This window comes from Aphelocoma coerulescens, chromosome 12, assembly GCF_041296385.1.
Source record: "Aphelocoma coerulescens isolate FSJ_1873_10779 chromosome 12, UR_Acoe_1.0, whole genome shotgun sequence".
Classification (NCBI taxonomy): Eukaryota; Metazoa; Chordata; class Aves; order Passeriformes; family Corvidae; genus Aphelocoma; species Aphelocoma coerulescens.
The window spans coordinates 10,308,161-10,336,128 of record NC_091026.1 but is presented as its reverse complement, the minus strand read 5'-3'; the positions used below and the strand labels follow the sequence as shown (position 1 = coordinate 10,336,128).

Below are 27,968 nucleotides of genomic sequence, written 5' to 3'. Positions count from 1 at the left end.
GCCGTGTTTACAGCGCCCGCCGCTCCCGCCCCGCCGCCGCTGTCCCTCGGCCCGGCCCGGCCCCGCGGCCGCTCCTCCGCTCCCCGCGTCAATGCGGCGCCGCCGCCCCGCGGCCTGGGCCGGCCATGGACACCAGCGACCTGTTCACCAGCTGCAAGAAGGGCGACGTGAGCCGCGTGCGGTGAGCCGGGCCGGGCCGGGGAACGGGTCCCTCGCACCGCCGCTGCCTGTAACCGCCTTGGTCACCGGGGCGAGCGGGGCCGGGCCTGCCGGGGCGGCTTGGCCTCGCCGGGACGTGTTTACCGGAAGATCGTCCCGGCCTCCTCAGGGCGGCTATCGCAGCCTTGGGGCTCCCCAGGGCGGCCGCGGTGAGGGGTGCGGAAAGGGCCGCTTGTTTGTCGTACAGAAATGCAGCTTGTTTGCACCCCAGGAGCTGGGTGTGCACCGGGTCTTTGCCGGGTGCTTAGCTTCGCGTGAGGTGTGCCCGGTTCCGGCAGGTGTCTGAGTGTCCGACGGACACTGCGTACTCGTGGGTGTGGATGCTGCCTGTGGCAAATGTCCTTGCACAAGGCTCCTCTCCAGCTGCTCTTCCTTTACCGTTGGAAGTGGTATTTGCATTGGTAGGAAGCTGGATCCCTGGGACTCAATCGTCATGGAAATATTTAGACGTCTTGTGCTGTAGACTGTGGGAGCATCTCTGAGAAATACGGGGATATGAAAATTTCAGGTCAAGTTTCCTTTCTCATCTCAAAGCAGCACAGCTTAACTTCAGTGATTTTGGATCAGGAGGCAGATGGGCTTGTTGTCTGCAGGGTGAATGCAAGGTCCTTTTCCTGCGTCTGATGGTTTGAATCTAAAACTGTTCATCACCTTTTTATCCTACTTGATTCTTCCATCTCTTAGTGTGTGATATGCCAGATAATCAGAAGCAACCTCTGTTACAGGGTGCTTGCTACTGAAATATATGTGTGCAGATAGGTAAGGTCTGGGGAACATTGTTATCTGTTGTGATCGTGTTTGATTAAATCGTTGCAAGCAGTGAATTGCAGGTTTACTGTAGAAAGAGGAGTCTGAGGGATGGCCTTGCAGAAGTTTAAGATGACCTGTATGGGCATAATGGTGCAGAAAAGAGAGTCTGAGAATGCTGTCAGAGCAGGGGGGACAGATTGACCACATGGGACTGAGTAGAAAGGAGCTGAGTTGCTTGGCATGTTGAATATGGTCAGAGGAACCTGAAGTTCGAGACAAGAAAGGTGAAGGGAGTGAAAGGGAGGACTCATGGGGTGGGTGATAAAAAACCAAGACTTGAGAGTCTTGGTGAAGGGTGAGAGGGACTTTAACATGTGGTTGTTGCAGTACAGGCTGTAACAAGACCCAGGTTGTGCAGGAGATTTGTCTGCAAGGCGAAGCCCGGCTTCTAGATGTGTCAGAGAGGGAGTGTTAACAGCATTTGATCTAGCCTAAATGTGCAGGACAAGGAAGTGGCAGGATTCAAGAGCAGTCTGGAGTGACACTGATGTTGTTGCTTTTGTCAGGAAGAGCCATGAGCAGGATGGGAGTCCAGCCTTGACCTTGTAAAATTGGCCATTTATTTGTAAGCATCTAGGCTGGGAGCATTGTTGGGGAATGCGAAGGTACTGCAGAAGTACTCAGGCTTCTTTCGGGATTGCTGCCCTGTTAGAGATGGGTTTGAGTCCCCTCTTCCCCCATGTGCTCCACTTAAGATTGAAGGGAGCTGCCAGGCCATGCTGTAGAACACCATTCTTTGGGTTGAGGATTTGGCTGATGCCCCTTCAGCCATAGCTGACAGCTCCCCAAGTCCAGTGCAAGGTCCTGTCATACCTTTGGAAGTTACTCTATGAATTTGAAGTTACATCTTCATCTTCTGAAAGAGGAGAATGTGACTGAGTGAGTAGCTGCATGAAGTTGTAACTTTGCTCTCTCCCTTTTCTTCCAGATACCTTCTTGAACAGCGAGATGTGGAAATTAATGTCCGCGATAAATGGGACAGTACACCCCTGTGAGTGCTGCAGCCCGGAGCACTGGCTGGGCGGGGGGTAGGGCCTTCAGAGCTCCTTTACTCTCTCTGTATCAGCAGCTATGAGCACTGTTACAAAATGTCTCAGGTTCTGCTTTTTTGGGAACTTTGGCTACATAGTTCTGCTTCCCTTCCCTGTGAGTGCTGTGCTAGATGTGTCTTTGTCTCCCGATTTGACTGGGGCTTGCTGTAGTGATGCTCGGAAGTGGGGTTTTGTGACCAAATTACTTGGGTTAAGCACTCTGCTCTTGGCTACATTAGGCTTTTTCCCCACCAAAGACGATGGCATTCGAGCATGTTTAGCTTGGCCTGGTAAAATGCCAAGTGACTGTGGGATCTCAGTCTGTCTGGCAGGGCTGTGAACATGCAGTAGGTTGTGAGGAATCCCCCTGGAGGTGCTGAGGAACATGCTGTGAGCTTTTTACTTCCCCACAATTCCAAAGTACATTTAGACATCTGCAATATATTTAGAGTACAGAATAACTTCCCAAAGTAGAGGTAGACTAACATTTGGCTGCTGCAATGCATGTTACAGTATTCTCCTAGTTAGTAGGACAGTTTGAGGTCCTTGTGCAAGAGAATCATGAAAGGCTTAGACCGTGAAAGAGAAAATAAAACTCATTGTAACTAGAACTTAGGAGAGTGGGTTTGCTGTACTTCCAGTGTGGGTGCTGTTCCCTCCTTGGCATAGTGTGCAGCAGTCGGACTGACAACAGAAGGAGCAAGGAGTGTTTTTGAGAATTCAGTGGACTGCTGAGTGCCCATGAAATGATCTCCATTAAAATGAGGATGGATTTGGCAGCTGGTGGTGCAACAGAAGATGCTGAACCTTGAGAAGATGCTGGGACTTTGAGATCTCCTTGCAGTGCCTAGGATTGCTGGGAACAGATCCTGCTTAGTCTGTTGCTGGGGTCTGGCTTCTGTGCTATTCAGTAGCAATTCTTCACTCCTATGAGGTGTTGGCCTCCTAAGCTTCTCAGGGATGCTCAGTGCTGTGGTCTGTGTGGGGTGATGTGCCAAAACACTGAATTTACTTCCTACTGCATCTCTAATTTTCTTTTGTTGTTGTCAGGTATTACGCCTGCCTGTGTGGACACGAGGAGCTTGTACGGTATCTTCTAGCCAATGGTGAGCAAAAGTGTCCTGATATGGGTGCAGTACCTTTTTCTGGTCCGTGTGGATTGTATGTCCTTCTAACTGTCCCTTGTGGAAACTTCTTCTGTTACAACCAACCATCTGATCAGCGATCTTGGGCTACAGAGGGAGCCCTGCACACACCTTCATGGTCCCTTTTGCTGGCCATTTGCAGCTTGAATTTGCTTCTTGAAATTGCTTGAAATTTCTTGATTTGCCTGAAATCCTGAAAATGCACAGAAAGGGAAGCTGTCTGTGATGGCTTAAGGCAGCATGACTTTCTGAAATCACAGCTGATGTTTTGTGAGAGTGCAATGGTATTGGGAATATGCTGATCTGAGAGTTGTACTTCATGTGAAGAATTGTCTGTGTAAAACTTTCTTGTACTCTATTGATAGCCTGGCTTTGTAAGCAGGACTTAATGGTGAAATGCAAGGGATTTTACTAATCTCAAGCAAAGCAAGACCAATTCTTCAGGCAAAGTGCCTGCCCATTTGGTTCTCAGCACCCAAATTCCCCTACGTACATAGTGTTTTGCCAGAGGAACCAGAGTGCAGTCACATCTCAAAAGGTTTGGTTTTCTACTGCATTCCCAGCATCTTAATCAACCACTTGTGTAATTCTAAATAGGAAAATGCAAATGCCCTCCAAATTTCTAGCAGATTCTAACCTAAGGAGGCATCTCCCATCTTATACAAAGCAGAAATACTTTCTAGGAAGAGCTCTTAACAGTCCAGTAAATGATTACACTCTTAGTACGGTGAGATTTGTCTTCCCAGAACACTGCTGGAGCCATGCTGAGAGGCTTTTTACACAGGTCAGTTTAAACAAGTCATGACTTCTTCAGAAAGGGATTTGTCTGTGGGAGAGCAGCTTTAGGTTGTACACATGTGAGGGAAGCTCAGTTTTTGTAAATATGTTCATCAGCAGAGGGGACCACAGTGAAACATGTCAGCAGCCAGAAGTCATATTCATTTAGTGACCATCTGGGGACACTGGAGAAGGATCTAACTGTGCCTGCTGGCCCGTGCCTGTGGTTGTTTTACAGGAGCAAAGTGTGAGGCAAACACTTTTGATGGGGAACGTTGTTTGTACGGAGCTCTGAGTGATGCCATCCGCCGGCTGCTGAAGGAGTACAAACAGATCACAGCCAAGTGCATGAAGAGGGACTACTATGATGTCTTCCTGCAGCGGTAAGGACACGAGGAATGTGCAGAGAGCATCCCATCAGCCTTGCTGAGCGCTCTTTTCAGGGCAGCTTTGAAAGGCAACTCATCAGTACCCTCTCTCATTCCTGGGCATGTAGAGCTTCTTAAGGGATGTCCTCTGTGCCCTAAGGGATGATCTCCAGGTGTGTGTGTGCATAGCCTCTAGTGACTTGGGTACAGAGTCCAGAGTCAACAGAAAGCTGGTCTTTATAAAGCAGAAGCACTAAGGTGTCATCCTTGACTGTCAAACCAAAATCAGATCCCTAAAACCACACCAGCAATTTAGAATAGTATGTCAACTGAAATTAAGTTTCAGGCCTGAAGGTACTGTAGCTTGCAAGCTGAAGTTTTCAACACTGATAAAATGTTTCTCATTTGTGAAACAGAGCACTTTAAGAAGCCTCAAACTTACTCACAGTGACATTGTCCAGTCCTTTCTTTTTGGTTATTAAACTCTATTAAGATACTTCTGAAGGTTGCATGTCTCACATTGTACTAGAGCTTGAGTGGCAGCCTAACTTGCTCAGGAGTAGAGGAATAATTTCAAGCTTTTCTTGCTGTTTCTCTACACTGATATTATGACAGACTTGCTGGTTGGTTTTTCTACTGACTTACAAATGTTAAAACCTTGTGGTTTTTTTTATCTTTGAAACTGGAGTGTTAATAAGTCCTAGAAAGATCTGACAATCTTCCAAGTACTACAGTGTCCTAATTTCTGAAGCTGTAGGAAAAGAGGAGAGGAAAGAAACTCATTTATTTGAGTAAAATCAGATTCTGTCTTCCAGGGACGTAGAATTTTGTAGGGTGATTTATCACTGCCCTGGTGACTGTAGCTCAGATGGTGCAGGGTTGAGCATACATGAAGGCTAAAATGCACTGATTTCTGCTTCTCATTCAAGCAGACCTTGTGTTAAAATTGAAACAAAGAGCAACAGTTGGGGGAAAAAGTAAAAACCTAATGCTTCTGTTCGGTTTGGGGCAAGACACTAGAAGGAAGGGTGTTCTAGTGGCAGGAGATTGAGATCAGCATTCAAGACTCTGACAACATCTCTGTGTGTGACCCCTCACCTTTCTATGCACCAGTCCAGCTCTCCAGAAGGAGTACGATGCTCGATGTCCACCTGATTTGACCTCTTAGGGATGTTTGTGAGGATATATATGCAAGGACTGATGTGCATTAGGAAACACTGGTGATGGTTGCTGTAAACTCTGGAAGTAGCAGTTTTGTTTTTTTCCTTTTAAAGAATGAAGGTGTGGGCATGCAGGCATAAACAAGGCTTCACGTCTGATGTGGTAATTGCCTGCATTTCATGCCTGTCACATCCTTCCTTCTTCTGAGGGTGGGTGACCTCAAGTCCTCTCCTATTTGTTACATGGTTAAAGTGTGCACACTGAGAGTGCCCAGAGAGCAGGAAAGTTGCATTTTACTTTGTAGCAGGGTAGTTCTTTTTGAAAGTGTACCCTTTTGCAGTGTTTTTTTTTTGACATCTGACAATTTAAAAGCAGAACTAAGTTTTAAAGATGTGCTTGGGGGCAACTAGTTCCACTTTAAAATCAGTTCCCAGCATTCAGGTGTTCACCTAAGGCAGGAGGGTTTCATTCTCCAGCCTCCTGGTTGCACTAACAAAACTCCTTTGAGCTATGGAAGGGAGTGAGACATCCCACTCCAGTGTGTGAAGGACCAGCCCTGTGCTGGCCGTCCCGCTGGGCAGGGAGAGACTGCAATGCCTGGGGGTATTTGTTCATTTAGACCTAATTGTACCATGTTCCCCACTAGTGTTACTCCATTCTCTCTTTTTTCATGCTGCAATGAATTTCCCTTCTCTCTGTTCCTGCAGGTTGCTGGAGCAGGGTTACCAGAGTGACATTGTTTTCATTGTTCATGGCAAATCCTTCTGTGCCCACCGCTGCATCCTCAGCGCTCGCAGCGCCTACTTTGCAGAGATGTTTGAGACCAAATGGAAGGGGAAGAACATGATAGTGTTGAAGCACCCACTGGTGAGCAAGGCTGTGCTTCCAGTTCTTTCTTTTGCTGTTCCAGCTGGGTGAGGAAAGTGAGTAGGAAGGACAGTTTGAGGGTTAACTTCCACAGTGAATAGCTCCTGGGGCTCAGAATGACCCTAGTTGAGGAGAAGGGCTTGTGAAGGCACTTCATGCAGTAAAATAGCATCTTACTGAGATAACAAAAGGCTGCAGACTGCATACCTCCCCTTTGTTCCCTCTGTCATGGGCTCAAACATATCTTAATTAATTGTAGTAGCAGGTAGCTGCTACCATCTGCCAGCTGTGTCACGACCCCTCTCTGGGATGAGTTGAGTCTGTCTAATTCCTGGTGGACAGGTGGTCTGTGGTGAAGACATCACCTCAATAATTGGCACTAATTGAGTCCCTTTTGTTGCCTTTGCAACAAGAACTAAATAGGCCATAAGTGCATTCCATCCATTAACCACCCATACTCCGGCACACATTTGTGTAACTTGACTCTGGTGGTGCAAATCCTCTTGTGACAAACATAACTCCAGTTTCTCAGAACACTGCTCTCCTCTCTCTTTGTACAAGAACACATCTTTTCTCTGGAATTAGGAAGAGATGGAAATGTTTATGATCAGTTAAAATCTGTATTTTACAGAGCCTGTATTTTACAGAACCATGTCTCTGGAATTCTTCCATTAGTCAGGTCCTGTCCCCTGAGGTACCTGAGGGATTGGTATCAGTTGAGACAGTGAGGAGCTGTGTAAGCTAGGTGGAGTGGCAGCATTAGTTATGTGGGGAGCAAGAAAATCAGATGCACTGTGTGAGTTCTTACTTAAGATTTTTTTTTTTACTTGTTCGGGATCATGTTTCAAACTTATGGTTAAATTCATGGTGATTCCAAATGTAACTTTCTCTTGTTTTATTTTAGATTAACCCAGCAGCCTTTGGTGCTCTTCTGCAGTATCTATACACAGGTAAATGACTTTACTCTCTGGTGTTTGTGTACATGGCTGGTGAGCAGCTGTCTGTGCCTCTGCACTGAGTGGCACTGGCTTGCACTCAGCAGTGCTTGGGTGCTTGAGTCGCCAACAAATCCTCTCTGCTGGCCGAAAGGGAGAATGTGAGCAATCACCAGCTCTTCCAAGATGTTTGTACCTTTTGCCAGTTGTTGTCCTGCCAGTAATTATACAATACAGTCAATTAAAACAAAAATCAGCTTAGGTTGATTGGTTGGATGGATTTGGAGACTGTATTTCTAACTTAAGGAAGGAAAATCTGTCATCTGGTATAACTGTATCCTAAGGTGGTGAAAAGCCAGTTTCCCATGTAGGACTTTTTCAGTTTGGCAGACCTGAGCTGTGTGTGCTGAATGCTTTGACTACTTTCTAGTATTTTTTCTGAACAGAAGTTGATCCTAAACCTTCTATGAAAATGCCCAATGCTGTATTGTAGGCATGCTAAATGCTGAACTATCTCAGGCCAGGAGGTGGTGCCAGAAAATAACATTGTCTTCAAGGCTCTTCTTTTCCAATACAGTGTGTTCAGAAATGTTCCTTGCCACATTTTCAGTGATTGTAAAAGATCCTGAGATGAAAACTTGTGAGCCTGAAGTCTATTCTTACCCAAAGCTGGGTAGCCAGTGGTGGTGGCAGTCATGCCTGCTGCTGTTGTACTACTGTTTTTTGATTTTGAGAGAATTAGACATGTTTTGTACAGCCTGTTTCGTCTCTGAACACTTGAATGAAGCTATTAGGGTAAACCCTGGAAAGTGGAAATGTGAATTAAATGCCAAACTGTTACTGATTTAAGTAGTGGGTGGTGGTGGAATACCCAGACTTAGCTTCTGGGACTGAGTTGTGAGTGGATGCTGAAAAGTGAGGCAGTGTATCTAATTACTGAATTTCTGTGTCATCAAGTCTTCAGACCTTATTTTTTGCCATTTTTACACCTAAGTCCTGTGGATTAAGAGAGCTGAATGCATTTCTTCTTGACAGGTCGTCTGGATATTGATGTAGAGTATGTCAGTGATTGCAAGAGGTTGGCCAAGCAGTGTCGGCTGCAGGACCTCATCGATGATTTGGAGACCAAATGTAAAAAAGTCTATGAATTTGGTAAGCATTTGACTTGCTGTTGTCTCTGCTGTGCCTGTGTGCCCTTTCAGGGAGAAACAGGAAAGTGTGATGGTGGATGTTTCATGGTGTCCTTGGGAGTTCCAGAAAATGATTCTCTTGTGGAATTTCCATGTTTGCATGGTAGTTTTCAGTCATGGCCTTTCTGTAGGGCAGCTGTAGTGGTTTCTGACATATGCATGTTTATAATTTATATTGAATGCTTTCTTTAGGGTAGAGCAGCCATGGCAGCAGGACTTTGCTGTGGTTGCCAGACACTCAACTGAGCATGGTGGAGTATATGTTGGGAAGTGCCTTCCAGCAGAGAGCTTGTTTAAATCCCCAGAAAGATAAAATATATACAGTTAGAAGTAATTTTCTGCATTTATCTGACCCCTAACCAAAGTAAAATTTTTGATAATTGGCCCAAGATGGGTGCAGAGGGAGATATAGCACTTTTTTTAAAAGCAGAGAAGTATTTCTGAAAACATGTGTATATTAGTAACACATGGGTGTGCCAAACCTTAAATGAAACAATCCTCTATTTAAGGACTTTTTGTTATCCAAATAACTTGTGATCTAATCATGACATAAGCTTATTGCATGAAAACCAACAGCTGGTTGGTTTTTATCATTCATCTTAGCTCAGGCTAAGGGACACGTGAAGAAGAATCAAAACAGCACAAGTGGTGTTAGTCACGAAGCAGAAAAAATTACTGGATAACAAAACCTTCAGGCTGAAAGCTTCTGATTCTCATTCCGTGCTCTGAGTTAACTCCTTTACTTTAAGCAAGTTAATTTTGATTTGAGAAGAGACTCCAGTCTGTAGTTTAAAGTCAATAGCATCTTCTTCCCTGACCTAAGAGGCAGGGGTGTACGTGTTCCACCTTTTCGTTTTGAATACGAGTTGTGTTTGTTCAGCCTCCTGAAGTTGCAGAGCATAACTGATAGAATACTTCTGGCTCAAGAAGTTCCTCATCTGCAAATCACATGGAAAATATTACCATGTGCAGGTCTCTCTTTAGGCATGTGTAGTTGTTTGGTGGTGGTGGGGTACAAGATTACCATGGTACAGAGCTTCCCATATAATGCAGGGTGCAAGTCTTTATGGAAGCTGTGTCACAGGTCTTACTTCTGCTGTATAAACACAAATGTAAACATGGACCTGAAGAGGTTAGAAATGCATTTCTTGGTATCTATAAAAACTGTAAGGTATCAGTTTGTATTAAATAAGTAGCAGAAAAGGGGAGTGGTGAATGAATATAAAATAAAAACTACTCAGAAATCAGGTAACAAAATGATCTTGTGTCATCTTTTGATATCAGAGTAATTCCGTGAGATGCTGGAGATCTGTTTTTTCCTTTTTATCTTTTTCTCCCAGGGTCTAGCTGAGACATTCCACCTTAATTCATTTAGTTAAAATCTCTTATAATTTTGTGGAAGGAAAAGAAGGTGCTTAAATTTGTGAACTGCAAAAAAGATGACTTCTTGGTGGGTTTTCAAATGGAAAATAATGAAGTAAAGTTTCAGGTTAATTGGATGTTTTAGATAAAAGCACCACTTGGAAATACAAAAGCACTGGACAAATCATTTAACTTCTGTGTTCTTTGGGGAGGGAACAGTTTTTCAATTTTGAGGCCTGACAGAAGACAATCGATGGGTGGTTTAAAGCACTGATGGAAGTACTAGGCTTGATTTTTATTTGTGATAGGTTGGATTCAAAGAAATAGAACAACTGTTAAAAGTTTGTTTCTTAAATTTCATGTGGAAGCCAGGAAAACTTGATTCTGCAGAAAGGCATATATGTAAGAGTTACAAAAGTTAAAAAATTGGAAAGATCTTAGATCACATTGTGTCTGGCACTTGAGAAAGCGTGACTGTTCCTTTGAATGTGTTAGAAACCTCTGCCTGTTCCAAGTGCTTGCTGTGGAATAGAACTCTGATTCAGGTCTGTAGAGCAGGGTCATGTCTTGCTTCTGTACTATGAAGCTGAAACAAGAAAACAACATGAACTCGAGCCTCTGCAGCTCCACTGGATAATTGCAGTGTCTGCAATCTCATTATCTAGAGTTAATCAGTATTTCAAAAGCACTTAGTATCTTGGCATGCACAGACAGTGGTATAGGAAGAGGAAGACCCAGTGCCTTCTGTTGCACCTGAGATATATTTGGGTGTGAATGCTTGCCTATTTTCCCTTGTGTGTACATTGTGGCTGTAACAAGAAAACACTACTGCAGTGTTTGGAAGAGCTCAAACAATTTGTCCAGAATAAGCCATAATTCTTTCTTTAGAAATGCATGTATTAGAAAATAAATGTTCTGCAGTTACTTAAGCAAGTTTTAGGGCAAAAAGGGTGAGAGCAAGTTTGATATGCTTACCTTTGTAGCAGAGACATTGGATGTGCAGAATCTGTGGTTGTAGCTAATTGTGCCATTGGGAAGATGTTTCTGAGTGTGGCATCATTTTGAAGGTTTGGGGAGTTTAGTGTGGTTTTTTGTGGCTCTTACATTTTGTGGTACATTGGCTCAATGTAACCAGAAGACTACAAAGAAGTATTGACCAGGAAAACCAAGGCAGCTGATACATTGGTAGGTGATGGTGAGTGCTATACAGCTGTGCTAGACTGGGAGGAAACCCAGTCTCAACCTCAACCACACTGGTTATTCCCTCCAGCTCCTTGCATTGTTTATGTTGCTTTTCTCAGAAACCCCTTCATTTGTCTTTCTTGCATTCCTCTTTCGTGGTCCCTGCTGCTTGCTGGCAGCCAGCAGCTTATTCCTATTTCACGACTTTGATTTTTATTGTCTCTGTTAGGAAAGATTTTTGTGTGACACCAAATGCTGTGCCCTTGGATTTGAAAAATGCAGTGTCTGAATAGATTTTCTTCTCAGAAAAATCACTGTTCTTTTGTGTCACTGGGAAAGTGCACAGATGCTCTGTGCATCCCAGGAGAAGAGCTCTTTGCCTTGCCTTCTTAAAGCTTGCATTAAAGATCCATTAGCACTTACAGAGCCTGATCTGGTGACTGTTACAATAAGTACTACAGAAATACAGATGTTTCTCTCTGCCCTGAATAGTTTCTAATTGCGAAGTAAGACATTTCCTTCTCTCATGCTGATGTGTAAGTGGTCAGGGCTCTTTGAGAAAATGCACTCAGTCTGGTTTGTGTTGGTGCCAGGCCTCCTCTTAGCTTATTTACCCTGGAAGTCATCTATCTGAGGGTAGGATTTCGTGCTAACAGGGCAGCCTGTCTCCTTGCTGGTGAGCTTTGTGTATAGCAATCATGGTACTTGACTGTTTTGTACTGGTAGATTATCCTTCCCTTTCCAGAAATCTTTCTGGGATATGCAGCCTATGGAGAGGTACAGTGGTGGCATAATTGAGGGGTGCAGCAGTGATGTGGAGGAGGGGGTGGAGATCTTGTTTTGTGGCACATCGTGGTCTTGTTTCGCCCACGACCCAATGGAGTCATCTGATGGAGCTCATGTAATGCTGTGCAAAATGTCAGGAGAAATGAGGTCTCAAGGTGGCGTGATTCACCTGTGAGGGGTTTTATTGTGGTGAATCATACCTGTCAGAAATTCTTCTGAATGCTTCAGACTTAACCCTGTGTCTCTCTGGCTCCCAACAGTATCTTAAGGCTTCCTCACCACAACTTTGTATTTTCCAGTGGTGCCCCATCATTTTTCACATGCTTCCTTGTATCCAGGGACTCTTGAATGTCTTACATGCTCCAGTTCTCCCCCCAAACCATGCTGACCTGGGAACAAACCTGAGGTGGTGAGCACAGTAGCCAGAAACAGGAAAGGCTCTGCTGGCAGCAGCATTGTATCACAGTGCGTCTATTTTGGGCTGCCACTGGTTTGAAGTTAGAGTTGGCTTCTGTGAGCTCTGCAACAACTTTAGTCATAGCAAGACCACTGAAGTATGATCATGTATTTTTGCTTTTTTGGGCTGTTTTATTGTGTAGGCTGATTTGTTAAGACAGGAAGACACACTATGTCTGAAAAAGACAAATGAAGTTGCTGTCTCTGAGGGCTCTGTTTGAGCTCTTTGATGATAGTGATGCTTAGTTCAGGCACATGCAGGAGTCTGGGTACTTTGGGGTCTTTGTGCTTTAGGCATCTACAAACGGAGAGTAGAGGACAGACTCATACCTGCTGAACTTATTGACTAAACAAGAATAAATCCCTTTGTTCTCTGCAGTGAAATCAGGATGGCATAGCTGAAATGGGACCCGGTGAAAGCACGTGACAGCAGAGCGGCATGGAAGCAGATTAACTTAAAAACTCCCTGGCATGGGCTTTACCTTAGGTGACACTGTCAGCTGTAGGAGTGGTTGACTGGGGAGGGCAGTGTATAAGTGGCTCCTACAGGGATCAGGGCAATCTGATCCATGGTCCTTAATTGATGACGTGGATCCCAAAGAGCAAGTTGGGCTTGAAATGTGCCTGTGACAACTTTGTTTCCCACAGTTGATATTCCAGCATAAGGAATTCAGTGCAGGTTTGAGAAGAGACAACAGTACATGCATCCCCTTCTAGCCCTGCTCACTGGCTGTACTGAGGGGTGCTGAATGTGTGTGTGCATAGAAAAATTGTGTGTGTTTTGCAGTAAAAGCTGAACAGCAATAACGCTGGTTTTCCTGGAGTGTCTTTTATCTAAATGGGAGAGAATGTTTGTAGAGGAATTCAGGCATCTCTGCTCTTTTGTTTTTTTTGCTTCTTCCAGTCTCTTCCAAGCCAGGGACCTGTGTGAAAGTGCTGACGATTGAGCCCACAGGTAACTGCCGGCTGCAGGAAGATCTGGCTCTCCTGGCAGACTGCGCCCTGCCAGCTGAACTGCGGGTAGGGAGCACTTCTACTCCTTGTGGGCTCTGTGGGGCTGGGATATCTGCTCACTTGTGTCCAGTCACATCATTGCTATATAGGCTTCAGTGCTTGCTTGTCTCCTGGTGCTCCAAATGGTGAAAGGCTTTTACTGCTTGGAAATGCCATAAAATTGTGTAATGAGGCTGTCAGTGCTGGTCTTTCCCCTTGGATATTCCCCCCAGCAGGGATCTTGGTAAATAAAACCCTTTCCATGTGGTTGGTGGGGATTTCCCCATTGAATACAATGGGACAAGGCCCCTAGCTCTTCTCTTTGCCATCCTTCTTGAGAATTAGAAATGTTGTAGCAGCAGGCATTGGTACCCAAAGGGATATATAGGTGGAAAATGGCTTGCTGGGCTTGCTTGCTGGGAACTGACACACTGCAATGGAGAGATGCTTCCAAACCCTGATAATATTTCCAGCAGAAATGTGAGTCCCTCTGAAGAGAATTTAATAACAGGCCATAGATCTGCTTTTCCCAACTATGTCTTGCCCCTCAGAAATAGCCCCCCAGATTGATGATCACTATGTTAAAATACCATCATATTGTTAGTTAGGATCGTATACGTAGATCTTCTCTCCCATTTGCAGAACAGGAAAGCTATTATTTTTCTTCATTCTTTCTGCATCTGGTGTTTTCTGTAATATCAGCAGATTTATTTTGCTCTTATGTATGTCCTTTGTTTCCTCTTTCTTATACCAACCGCTGTATTTAATAACATGGACTCATTTTAGGTGGCTGCTGTGCCTAGAGGTTGTATGACTGAGTGATGTAGCAAGTTTTATTGCCTTTCTCTTTCTGTTCCCTGCCAAATAAACCTGCCTGGTGCAGAGAGAGTGAGAGTGTGTGTGTGTGTGTGTGTGTACATGGATAAAGTTTCTTACCTTGATAAGCCAACAAGTTTTGTGCTGGCTTTTTTCAGATATATTTCACTATAGAGCGAGTTTTTCTCCATCAAGTTTACAACTACCTGTTTAGAAATCTCTCCTGTGTAACCTGCCTCCTCCAAATAGCTGTACATTATTTTGTGGCTTTCAATATGCTTTTTTGTATGTTTGCACTCTTTAAAGGGAGGTGATACTATAAATAAGCTTCAGATTACCTCCCCAGGAATTAAAAAAAGGATCATGGACCCCAAAACAGTGAGATTTACCTACATTTTAAGTCACTTCACAAATAAAAAGAATACTTCCTGTTTGATTGCCTGTTTCCAGACCTTGATGGCATACTCCTGTTAAGCTGCTCTTCTAGAGTTAGGAACACTTTCCTTCTTAATTCTTTCATGTAGAATAGGAGCTGGAAGGAAAAGAGGAAACTTGGAATAATGTAATCATCTGACAGTGCTGTGAATTGTGAGCTGTGGTTTCCTTACTGTGTTCATTGATTGGCATGAAGGCAGCATTAGAGTTATTACAGCTGTACAAGTGAAGAGGGAATGGGCACGCACACCTGCTCACTAGAGAATGTGTGCCATGCACAAGTGTGGGTGCTTTGTTTAAGCCTGATAAATTCTGAAAGATTCCCATTTTTCTCTCTCTAGGTACTTTTTGTTTGTTTTTGTTTGTTTGCCATTTATCTCTTATTCTAATGTTTTCAAATTGTTAAATTCTGTGAATTGGGCACCTTTGTTGTGGAACAGAGGCACTGCACATCCTCATTCTTGCAGGGTTTGCTGCCATACAAGGAATAGTATACAAACTGTGTAACCTAAAATGTCAGGGACAACTGCATAGTCATGCACAGACATCCAAGTTCTCAAGAGAAACATACATTATTTTTTTTTCCAGCCTATGCAGAACAAAATAGGTATTTGGCTTCTGGATAAAAGCCAGCATTTCCAGAATTAGGCAAGAAACATTTTGAGCTGCAGCATGTCATGTAATGCCATATTATATGGAATGGGGATGTATTCAGCTTTCTGTTTCAGTATAAACAAATAATTTGCATGTAATGTCTTTGATACTTGGATGATGTAGGAAACTTTGTGCATTCCAGTTTCACAGTTAGTGATATCTTACATAGCTAAAACAATAATGATATCCAGTTACAGCTCATTATTATTTTCTGGAGTGAGAGCTATCTTATTCTTTGAAATCTCAAACACATTTATAATTCTGGTACCTTGTTTCTTTTTCCTGTTTGTGCTTGAAAGGCTTTTTTTTCCCAGTGTTTCCTTTTACAAGTGTGGTTGTTGTCTGTTTTGTTTTAAAGTAGTAATGGCCAGGATTTTTCTGTCCACAACAGCTGCTTTCTTAGTTTGTTGCAATAAAATTTAGCAGTGACAGATTTAAGTAAAATACCATGAAAAGCCAGGCAACTGTCAAAACCCATGTGGCTTCCCACTGTCTGCCTGGTTCTTCATTTCATGTCTGCCAGGTGACCTCTGAGTTGCAGACTCCAGGGCTTCCAGTATATGACACTGTAGGCACATGGTTTCCTTGTAACTGTTTTTCAATTACCTTTTAACTGAGATCTTATGTTCCAAACCAAGATGAAATCAGACTTAAAAGGGTCAGCGTTTGCCATGAAATAAATACTGTTCTTTCCATCCATGTTGACACTTGTTGTGGCTGCAAAAAAAAAGACCGTTTGCCACTTTTGGGGTAAAACTGGGTCTTATAAGGCATAGGAAGAACAGTTTGAAACAAGTCGATGGGTTCTGTCTTGTCTGTCTGCACCTGTGTACTGTGCTTGTCCATAGCAGTGACTCCTGTGCTTTGCTTTGCCTGTTTGGCAGAGGCAGATTAACTGAAATATTTACAACATGTTTCCAATTTAGTTTTTTTTTTGTATCCAATCCACTTGCATCTGGTTGCGAGCTGCTAATCTTCTCTTGGATCACCAACCCCTGTATTTTGTGTTGTAATTTATTTACAATTTTCTTGCTGAGATAATCTGGCCAAGGTACAAATTGCTGCCACTGATTTGTTTTGTATGTTTTTGCCTCCAGCAACATTTCTATTTAAGCTCTAATAGGAAATTTGTGGCAGCAAAGACTTGGTCCTCCACATGTGATGGTGGATAGTGAGAGTATTGAGAGTATTTCTGTATGGTGATTGAGTTACTGTGGATGTGTTTGCACCTTGTAGGCTGGACTGTGTTGTGCTTCCTGGGCAGAATATTTGACTTTGGCAGCTGTGCTTTGCCTGGACAGAGGCCTGTGAAGGAGGTTGTATGAATAGGGGTGGTGGGAGGAATAAGCCAATTTTCTGCAGGGAGATCCTGCTAAGGAGATTAGATTCCTCAAGCATGACAAGGGAGGAGAGTAGAAGTAGTAGAGACTTGAAAGGAGAGTAAAAGGGAAAATTCTGCAAAGCCACTTCATGCTGAATAGGAGAAACAAAGACATGAACCTGCTTTTGTAATAGGAATTGAAAATGACCTTGTAAATCTGAGCAGCAGAGTGGGGACCAGGCAGGGCTAGAAGCAGGAAATTGAGCCCAGAGGAATTTATAATTCAGGACACAAACTCTGAGACAAATAAAACTCCCATATCCATTCCAGAGGGATGGACTCCTTTTAGATATTTACCTTTGGACAGTGAAAGGAAAGCAAAGAAGGGATGCATGTAGGAGATGTGGTGTTTATCTCAATTAATATTCCTATGCCACAGAGTGGCATCTTATCAAAGTTTGTTGCTAGGTTTGTTTTACCTGGGATTTACCTGCAAATCTGTAGCCTTCAGATTCACGTCAGAATTTGTAGGAGAGGACGTAGAAGCTGTGGGCATAGGGTGAGGAGAACAGCAAGGCAAACAGAACAGGCAGTTGCATCATGATACTGGTGTTTGTAACACGTTGCCACAGAGTGAGGCTGTGGACCTTGGCTGGGACCAAGGACCAAAGCCTTGAAACGTGAGACACAGATAATAGTAAAATTGCACCTGGGGAATCTACAAATGGGACAATTTAATCTCATCTTCAGTTCTGGAGGTGCCCTTTGTGTGGCAGCTGTATGAAAAGCAGGTGATAGATCAGGTGGGCAACATTCCTTGAATTGCTGCATCTCTTCTGGAATAAGAGTTGCCCTGTGGAGCAGGACTGCAGTAGAGAAGTGCTATGGAGAGTCAGCATTACTGCAACAGCCATGTGCAAGATTTGCATCACTGGACTTCTGTGATTAGGAATCAGAAGCTGCCAACTGTTGCTGTGGACAAAGAGTGTGGTAAATGGGTCCAGATTGCCATGGTCAGTGGTGGTGTGAGCTTTTGCCAGCTTGATGCCTTGCCACATCCGAGAACCTGTTCTGTGAGAAACCTCACTGAGCCTGGCTGAGAGCTCCCACCTGGTGTGTTCCAGTCTGTGTCTTTGTTTAGCTCAGCAGGGAAGAGTCATCTGGCTCCTCAGTAGAGCTGAAAGTCAGGTTGGAGGCAGGTGGGTTGGAAATGGACAGTCTGCTATTGTGAGTCTGGTCTTTATCATCAGCTCAGGGTTTTCCTGGGTGCAAATTTGGGATGTAATTTTCCTGGATGAAAGACAGCAGGAATAAATTCCTTGTCCCAGGTACCCCATGTGTATGGAAAGCAAGAACCAGGGGAAACTTTTTTTTCCAGAGATTGTCTTGGCTGCATGACTGTGAATATAAACTTTTTTTTTACAGTTGAATTACACTGTATATAGAATAAGGTGATAGGGAAAATATTTGGAAGTGTCAATTAAAAAAAAAAATATGGCAAACAGGTTGTTTTTTTTTTTTTTGGTGTGTGCTGTCATTGTTGGCATGTGGGACTGGGTGGAGGTGTGTTGTTGTTAAAATAATTGAGTATTAATGCTGCAACAACACTATCTTTGGCTGCAAATCAAAAATCTAAAATGTGCTTTAGCAATGTTGGATTATTCAGAGGCAGTAATTGTAGCCAGACCATTTCAAACTGGTGTATACATGGATGTAATCTGTACATTATTACATGTACCCTGTAAAAGACTGGTCCTAAGCTCCAGTATGCTTATGATACCTGCTGCGTGAAGTAAACTTCACCTCCACTTGTTAGATAGCAGAGAAACACTTTCCAAAGGTGTATGGAGAACCAGGAAATTTCCATGGATAAAGGAGGCAGCTGTAACTTGTACCAGGAATATCCCTTATTAGCAGTGCAAGTTCTTCATTTCTGGACACTGGAATCTGTGTTCAGACCATCTCTGGTGCTCTGAGGGAGTAGAGGGATGGCATTTTCTGGGAAAACAAAGAAGTCTGAACTGGGAACCCTGAGTGTGTTTAAAGCAGGAGTGTTAAAGGAAGGGTTTTCTGGTTTCTCTTCCTAGGTTGGTTTTGGGGAGTTGCCATTTGACAGCACCGACAACTTCAACAGCTGTCCTGATGTGTGTTTCCGGGTGGAAGATTACAACTTCTTGTGCCATAAGGTATGTGCTTGTACTGTACTTCCTTCTCCTCCCTTTTTGCTATGAATCTAGTCTACTTGTGTCCCCCACTCCTTCTATGCTGGATACACTCTGCAGTAGCAGCCTTGATTCAGCCAGAAAACTGCATTTAAAGCATTTTGCAAAGCAGCAAAGCCTGCCTTTCTTGCAGAGGTGTGGAGATAAATTTATAAATTCAGCTGCAGCATTCACAGCTGCAAAATCTGCTGCTGCTGGCTTATGAGTTCAGTGTCTGGAGAAGGAAAGTTTGATCTGCAGAAGAACAACTGTAAGAATGAATTTTGAGATCCAACCTCAACTCAAGCTCCTGCCGTAGTGCCATGCTAATTTCAAATCTCTTGAGTTTACCAATTGTATTTGTGGTTCTGAGGGTAGGCATGGATAGAATAAGGTATGGAAAAATATTGGAGATATAGCTTCAAAATGTAGGGAAAATCAAAGTTACAGAATCTGAACTTCTGAAATATCTTTGAGCTGCTCTGACACCAAATTAGTAGTGCCCTTTGGTTTGGTGCAGTGAGCAAGATGCCAGTGTTTTGGTTTTTTATTCCTCTCCAGGCATTTTTCTGTGGTCGCAGTGATTATTTCAAAGCCCTCCTTGAAGATCATTTCAGTGAGAGTGAGGAGCTACAGACACAGCCCAGCATCCCTGTGGTGACTCTCCACAACATCTCAGAAGACATTTTCATCCGGGTCCTCTACTACATCTACAGTGATGATACAGAGGTGAGGCCAGCCTTGGTCCTTCCTCCAGTGCTGGTTAGCTCTGAGGTGTTTTCAGTAGTTTTCTAAATCTGGAGCAGGGTGTGCATGTATGTTCTTAAATTTCACTGGCCTACTGTGCTACCTCACTTTTGTCTCAGGGATCCACATACTGGGATGCGCTGTTAGCCAGGCAGGGTTGTAGTTCACGTGCATGATGTTCAGGAAGCAAATCCCTAGTCTTTTATCCCATAATAAAAATGTGGAAATTAGGTTGCACACTGTTTATTGACGTGATAAATACAGGGCTTTGCAGCTTTACCTCTTGAACTCTGTGGAGAGATAAGGGAAGCAGCTGCCAGTAGATGGCAGATTGAACACGTTTGGAGATGTGGATAGGTTGAGAGATTCTGCTTATTTACTTTTGGCATCATAGCCTACTTTTCCATTTGTAGCAAGTCATTATTTCCACTGTCATTTATCACTGGGGTGGGCAAAGGTTCCACTGGGAGACCAGTGCCTTGCTGTGCTCAGTATCACAGGCAGTAACAAAAGAGCCCTCACCCACTTAGTTTTCAGCCTAATGGAAGGTGCAGCAAATCCCAGCGTTTAATTAGCTTCCTGCTTTGGTTTTGTGGCAAATGCTTTCAGCTGGTCTCGCTGCAAGATCCCAGAACACATTCTGGCATCAGGGCAGCGACTGGAGATGCTGCTGTACCTGCCAGTGTCACTTCCCCCAAGCAGTGCTTGTGCTCTGGGTTAGGTGCCACATGCAGAGAGTGCACACAGCTGTGACCTTTTTTCTGCTGATCTGTTCACCTCCGGGTAGAAGTGGGGAGAGTGTTTGGCAGGCAGCAAGGGCAGGATTGCCAGTGGTATGCCAGAGAGCAGATCCTTCACTTGCCTGCTCTCTTCCCTCAGCCACTTTCTGAAAGGGCAGGCAGAGAGGGAACGAATCTGCTTGAAGATCCTCCTGACCTTGTGACTGCACTGCAGCCTGACCCTGTTCCCTTACACCTCTCCAGTCTGCCTCCCTCTTCATGATGACTCACAGGAAGGATGTTTCCCAAGCAGCTGTTGCTTTCCAAGGGGTGCCTCAGGTGCCCTGTCTGGGCTTGGGTCAGGAGGACAGACAAACAATAATGTGTAGGAGTTAAAAGGATCTTACTCATATGTTTTGTGTGCAAAGTGGTGCATAGCTTGGGCTTCAAACCGAGCAGCCAAGATGTGAGCTTCTGCAGAGAGTTCACCTGTCATGAGTAACTACCAGAAAAAATGGTCAGGAAGACAGGAATATAGTTTAAGTTCCACATTTACATGTGGAGTGTTCTCCCTGCCCTGTGTTTCTCCAGCCAAGTATCAGCACTCTCAGTTCCATGTTTCTCTTTACAAAGGATTTATGGTGTCTCTCTGCTATGCAGTGTTTGCAGTTAAGGGGAAGAGTGTGCAGAGGACATAAAAGGTTCCAGGCACAAAGACAAGTTGCTGATCAGAATACTTGGGTAGGCTCGAGGGCAGTTCTTGGAGGAACATTTGCCAGGTTTGTCCTTGATGACGTAGTTGGGAGCTGCAGCCATCAATACTACTGGCTCAAACACTTCCAACTCCTGAGGTTCCTGCAGCTTTTGAAGGGACAAAGCAGACTTGATTAATAACCCCAAGAGCTTTGTTACCCCACGTGCATACAGCCTTCATGGCATGGCTCTCCTATATCTTGCATTCTTCTGCCCAGCTGCTGCAGGGTGTTTCACAGCTGGGCCACTTGCTGGGAGCTGTCTCTCCAAACACAGGTGCAGACAGCTGTGGGGGAAGAAAAAAATCAGTTATTTGTAGTTGTCAGAGGGAACAACCCTAGATCTAGATATAGATGTGCACAGCAGTGTGTTTGCTGCTCACTAGTTATCAAGAGAGTGGGCCAGGCTGTACCAGTTACCATTCCTCCATCCAGACCAGTGTGGCTTGGTCTCTAAATGCAAGGGTCCTCGTCTCCTCCACAGCCAGGGCATGCTGTGTCCTGCAGATCCACTGTTACAGTGGATGTGGGTAAGTGAGCTCTTTGCAATTCACATTAGCAGGAACAGAGAGGCTCTAGTTCCAGGTTAGTGATGCAGATGGCTGACAAAAATAGGATTTGCCCAGCCAGGGAGAAGAGGCTGAGTGAAGCTGGAGGTGGTGTCTCCAACTTTATCTACAACACTTTTTATCTTCAGATCACTTGCAAGTACCCAAGAGGGAAATGGGAAGGTGGTCCTCTTTCTCAAGAGCCTTAAAATGTTAAAGGCCATTCACAACAATTTCAGTTTGAGCATCTGGTGCATTAATTTAGTCCAGTTGGAACTCATGTTAGAGCTCCACTAGTATTTGATGTGCAAAATACGTTCTTACCCAGGTGGGCCTCACCTACAGTTTATTTTGTGTTTAGTTTTCTGTCCTTGAGTGTACCTGTCTGCCAGGGAGGTTGTGCTGGCTGAGTTAGCAGAACCAGTTTGAGGAAGAAACTTAAGAGAATTTTGCATATTTTTCACAAAATGCGAGTCCAGCACTATAAAATGGGAGGAAAAATGTGGGGACAAGGTTCTCTGTCCTGCCAGCCTCTTCTGTTTGTCTCTTGGAAGTATGTCTGGTAAAAGCATCCTCCTGCCACTGTCACACTGAACATTTTTTGGCAGCCAAGTGCACTTTGGTGTTTCAGCACAGCCCTGTGCTTAGCTAGAGGGGTTACCTGCAGCACGAGAAACTCCCTGCTGCACTTTAAATTCCTCTGGGGTGACTGAGTGGGAGACGTAGCCTGAAAGACAGAGCTCCTGTCTCTCCGTAGTTAGCACTTGTCCAGTAATGGGCCAAACAACACCTTAGTTTCCAGTGACAAGCAGTGTGCTCAGGACTGGGCAGTAACTCCCCTCTGTGCACTGCCAGCTGTCCCCAGAGAACGCCTACGACGTGCTGTGTGTGGCAGACATGTACCTGCTGCCTGGCCTCAAGCGCCTCTGCGGCAGGACCCTGGCACAGATCCTCGACGAGGACAACATCATCAGCATCTGGAGGATTGCAAAGCTGTTCCAGCTGACCCGGCTGGAGGACCAGTGCACAGAGTACATGGCCAAGATCATCGAGAAGGTACCGAAACACTCCCCGTGGCAGTGATCACATGTGCTCCTATATCTGAGGGAGAGACAGCAGATTGAATGGTTGTACTTTGGTCTGTAGTTAATGGTTGTCCTCTCTGGATTAATGTGCTTCCTGAAAATGAGCAGCAGTTAAGGAGCAAAGCACATGGTGAGTTAGGACAGAGGAGGAGGAGTGTGGCAGTACCTGATGTCACCACAATAAGCCAAATTTTGGTCCCTGTCTAGCACATCCCTGTGGAATGTGGGGTGAAGAAGTTGCCCGAAAAGCTTTGCAAGTACCAGGGGCAGGTGATTTTCACTGAACTTTCAGCCACTGTGCCCAGAGTAGCCATGGTGTTCCCTGAATACACCAGCTGCAGCCTGGAGAACCCAAAGGGGTGTGTAGGGGAGCACTGTGCAGAAAATGTTTTTTGGTGTTGGCTGGGGGGAATTCTTCCTGGCATGATGCTCTAGATAGGAGAAATCAATGTGACCTCTAATCTCCTCGAGGATGACAAATCAAATAGTAGAGGTTTGCTCAGGGTATACTTTGCTGTCAAACAGCAAGAAGTAATGAATTTAACACTGAAGTTTTCCTTATGGGGCCCCATTTAAGTGTTATCCTGAATGATTATAGCTTAGTCTCAGGATTCTTGGAGAAAGTTGCCATATGGAAGGAAAAACTAGAATCTATGAAGGGTTTTTATCCTGAGACAGATCTTTATAAATGGCTTGTACAGTTCACATGGGAATGTAACATTTTCACCTGCAGCTTGAAAGGTGTGAAATTATTTTTGGCATGAGAAAACAATGAAAGAAGTGGTTCTGGGGCTGTTACTTTGTTCAGTGTATAGCTTGGGAATGACAGACATAGCCTGTACCCATAGTCTGGCTTCTGAAGAACGGTTTGAAAGCTGCTGAATATCCCCAGTAGTCATCAGGATATGGCTTTGCTTGTATGTTCCCCTTGCATCCCCCACCTCTAGCTTGAGTGGGAGTCCTTGGACCCAGCACTGGCAATGTGCCTTCTTAAGGGTGTTGGCACAGACAGAGCCACCCCAGCTGATGTTCAGACATCAGTGGTTGCCAGCATCCTGTGGAGATGCACTGATGGCAGCAGGGAGAGATTTTGTCAGTGTGGTAGCAGAGTAAGGCTTAGCAACCTGCTGTGCCCAGGCACAGTTCAGTAGCATAGACAGATGGAAGCTGCCTCTCACCCTTCAGCTCACCACACGTTCCTGGGGAACCTGATACAGAATCATTCATGGGTGACCCAATTCTGTCAGGTTGAGTGCAGAGCAGAGCAGCTGCCGTGCTGGTAGTGGTGGGGCTGAGTCAAGGGGGGGATAGTCATTTGTGGCTCCCAGTTCTGAAACAGGCACAAGCACTCACTGGCTTCTCTGCTACAGGACATTGCCCAAAAGTGTCTGGCAACATCTCCTGGTTCCTGCCAGGGAGCCTTTTTGGGGGGAATATTGTGCATGTGCCCGTGCCCCAATACCAGAACCAGGAATGCTTAGTTAGAGGGTGTTACAGGGCATTGTGGGAGGTGCAGGTTGCTTGCAGCTGAGACTGTTTATTGTTGGGGAATTAGTGCCTCCTTTGGATGGATGGCAGGCTCATCTTCAAGTGGTGTCTGTAGGAAGACTTGGGTCTCCATGTACTCTAGCATTCTTTTCTTTTCTGTGGGATCCCTTAACTGTCTGAGACCATTATCCCAACCCCTGGTATCTCTTTACCTGTCTTCTTTGTCTTCCTAATGGTTCTCTTGTCTTCCTGGTGCAGCTGGTGGAGTTGGAGGAGTTTGCAGCTGCTGTGAAGGAGAACGCAGAAGCTGTGGAGGAGCGGCAGGAGACTGACTCCATCCCTCTGGTCGATGACATCCGCTTCCACATCACCAGCAACGTGCAGACTTACAGTGCCATTGAGGAAGCCAACCAGAAACTTGAAGCTCTAGAAAACCTCCTGGCCAGTATAGGGCTCGAATGCTGATGTGTGCAAACCCTGCCTGTCAAATGCAGCTGCACAGCCCTTGCTGCACTGGCTTGGAGTGCAAGAACATCTGAGTCTGAATGTCCCGCTTCCTATTCTTGGTCCTTCTTCCCATCCACTTTCAGGCATGGTTTCTTTTTAATTTATTTGTGTCTGGACATTCGCATTTCTGGTTTGTGTTTGGTTTTACTTGGGTTTTTTTTTGTTTCTCCTTTCAGAAATAGCTCCCAAAGCTCAGCCTAAGTCAGTAGCTGCTCCTTTGTACAATACAGTGCAGAGAGGAGACTGTGAGCTGTTGGGAATGGTGAGGGAGCTGTTCTGGGGACTTCCTACTGCCTGGGGTTAGGACCCATCCCGTTCTGTGGTTCAACAACACACTTCTGGAACTGGCTCATGCCAGAATATTTGTTGAATTACCAGCAGCAGAGGAAGAAAACTGGATTAAACTCTTAATAAGTATATGGGAAAGGAGTTCAGCACTGTCACTGTCAGCATTATAAGACTGGCAAAAGTGGGCAGTGCTTCCCTAACAGGGACACAGAGGTACTTGGCTATGTGGAGGGCACTGTCTTCACTGCTATTTTAGTACTTAGATGGAAAAAAACCAAAACAAAGTGATTTCCAGGTCTTCCCTAGCTTTTCATTGCTTTGAAGTGCTCAGAATTTAAAAGCTTTCTGAACAAGCATCTTTGGGAATACAGTAGAGACCAGAATTCTTCCATTCTTAGAAAGCAGTAGCTTTCAATGCACAAAAGAAGGGAGAGCAGCCCTTTTTAAGAGGGGAAGGAAACACCTTCTTCTTGGAAACAGCACTTTTCCCTTTATTTTTGTTCATTGTGGTAGGGCAAGGCTGACTTGCTGGTGGGTCTGGGAAGAGGGGTCACTGGAAATCCTTTTTAAAAGGAAAGGGGCCTTTTGGGTCTCTCACAGGGCTGCTGTCCCACTCTGCGACCTTCTGGCTTTGCTCAGCCTTGAGCTGTGTAGCTTCATTGTCCTCCAGGAAATTCACTGTTTGTACTAATGAATGTTTTTGAATCTGTATTCTGCAGTAGGTCGTGTTATCTCGTGTTGTCTGCCTGGATTCCTAAAGAGGGTGATGGTGTTCCTTCTCCTTGGCACTAATCAGCAGCTGATAACCCTGCATAAAGCTTGCCTTGCCAAACAGGCTGCCCTTGGAGCTGTCCATCTCTGGAATGGTGTGTTGGGAGAGTCTCAGGTCTCCAGGGCACATGCTGGGCACACTTTCCCGTGCTGTGCTTTGGGAGGGAGAAGAGGCATTGAGTGAAGCACATGGAGAATCCTGCACAGGCTCTGGGCTGCCGTGACCAACTCGTACAATCATTTTGGTCGCTTCATGAGGCAGGAGCTTGAAATATACTGTTTCAGGTGTGGTTTTATTATGGGATGTGGGAACTGGGCAAGGATCCCCTGCAGCTTCAGGGTGTTGTTTTCTGTAATGGTGGTGGTGCCTCTCATGGCTAAAGAGTTTGGAGATCCAGGGTTTAGCAGGGACTTGCTTCAGGTGTGGATGTATTGGGATGATGGGTTTCCCTTCTTTGCTAATCTTACCAGGTAAGAGGCTGGTACCCCACAGCAAGTGAGAGCTGCAGCCTCGCTGCCTGTGCCTGTCCTGCACTGAAGCTGTTGGCAGGTCCATGGGCAGGTGGTGGGCACCACCTGCACTAAGCAGGCTGCACTCAATTCTGAGGAGGGGACTCTGGGCTTTGGCCAATGTGCTTGGGGAAAGCCAGACTTTGGCAAAATCGTGTGTCAGGATTGAGTTGCACTTAACAGAAGCTGGGGATGGAGCTGGGGAGGGGGGGGAGCAGGGATGAGGTTCATTGATATAACTGAACTCCAGATGCTTAAGCACTTTGTTATCTGGGTTTAAGTGGTGTCTCTTGCAGATCAAGTCTCTGGGGCAGGGGATGGTGGTGGCAGGTCTATTCAAGCAGCGTGTGCTTCAATTCTGTTTCAAAACCCTTGTGAAGAAGTGCAGGGAGTTGTTGTGGTTTGTTTTCTGCAACATACCAGGGTGAGGGTGTGTCCCTGCAGGGGTGTGTTGCTGCATGGAAGCAGCAGGAGTGTGCTTCTGTTTGGGATGGTGACGTGGAGAGGAGCTGTGCATTTGTTGTCTGATTTGTGGAATGTACCTCCATGTCCACCTCTAAGCCCAGTGTGTCTTTGACAGGACCAGCAAGGAGCCCAGCACAGCTGTACTGATGAAGGTATCTCCATGAACATGGGGAGGGGAAGGGCTGTTGAGGAAGCTTTAATATGAAGTCCCATATATTTTGGAGGAAGAAGGGTGAAAGAACTGCTTGTTTTCTTGCTGAGTGGAGTGCCAGGCTTATGAAAGCCTGCTGCAAAAACCAGCAGCTTAACGCAGCTGATTCAGTTCCCCTGTGTTTCTCCTCTATATATGGCTGAAGATAACACTGAACATAAGCAGGATGTTTAGTTTATCACATCTCTTCTCCTCCAGCAGAAATTCCGCTTCTGACATCTTTGTAGTCAGCTTTCCACAGCAGTGGTTGTGACAGCCCACAAGGCTTGCACGGAGCCGCCGGGGAACAGGACGTGGCCTTTGCCTTCTGCTTGTACTGAGCGAGATGCAGAAGCAGGATTATCAAGGAATGTGCTAATGCTTTTCTCTGCAGATTCCTCAGCTGCTAAAGGACACTGGCTGTGAGCAAAGCAGGAGGAAGGCAGAGGAGGAGCAGCAGTGCTGGGAAGCATTTTCCATATGGCTGCTCTTGAATAATTCCATTCCTGCGTCCTTAAGCGTGGAGCAAGCGAGGCTGCAGTTGTACATGTGGGAGAAAAGGTCAGCGTGGCCTTTTGATCTGCCTCCCCAGCAGTGTGAGTCCACATGGGCTTCCAAGCAAATGCCTCATCTGTCTGCATGCACTTAGTGGTCACATCTGTGAGGCCTGTCAGATTGTCCAATTATTCGGGATCCTTTAACTACCCCCCCATCCCTTTTGGCAAAATAGGGCTATCCAAAAGCGTGCATAAGCAGATGGTCAGCATGCAGGCAAGCTCTCTAATTAAGATGAGCCAGGACAAAACTTAGATTTGAATTCACTTTATTCTTGCTGCAAATAATTTTATCACAAAATAAAAACCTTCTGATTTTTCTTCTGTTGCCAGTGTCCTTTCTGTGTTTTGTTGCCTCTGTCCTTTTTATTTACTACTAGCCACTTGCTGAATTAAGAAGATTGTAAAATTTACCAGAGCAACATTATATTTAAGAAGAAATGTGTAAGCATGTGTGCAGCAATAAAATAGTCTATTTCACTATATCTGCTCTGTCTGTGATCTCTTTGTTAATCACTGACAACATCAGCATGGCTTTATTTTTGAAAGAGCTCTGTGGGCTCCTTCATTTTCCCTTACCCAGGCCAAAGACTGGCTCTGCACTGCCTGGCTTCCAAGCAGTTTGTACAGTCCTG

At 45.1% G+C, this 27,968-nt stretch overlaps 1 protein-coding gene across 2 annotated transcripts; it reads left to right on the top strand.

The window, feature by feature from the left end:
• The first annotated feature begins 6 nt into the window (after window positions 1-6).
• On the top strand, window positions 7-27,818 carry ABTB1 (ankyrin repeat and BTB domain containing 1). 2 transcript variants are annotated; one of them, XM_069027697.1, is made up of 12 exons: window positions 7-181; window positions 1,958-2,020; window positions 3,111-3,166; window positions 4,221-4,365; window positions 6,219-6,378; window positions 7,283-7,328; window positions 8,349-8,465; window positions 13,194-13,309; window positions 18,596-18,694; window positions 19,271-19,438; window positions 22,331-22,531; window positions 24,307-27,818. In XM_069027697.1, exons 1-12 carry the CDS (start codon window positions 126-128, stop codon window positions 24,511-24,513), a joined length of 1,434 nt encoding a protein of 477 aa, XP_068883798.1. In that variant the 5' UTR covers window positions 7-125; the 3' UTR covers window positions 24,514-27,818. The 2 variants fall into 2 exon arrangements, with proteins under 2 accessions (XP_068883798.1, XP_068883799.1); XM_069027698.1 differs by having other exon boundaries at window positions 8-181; window positions 1,958-2,057.
• The last annotated feature ends 150 nt before the right edge of the window (window positions 27,819-27,968 follow it).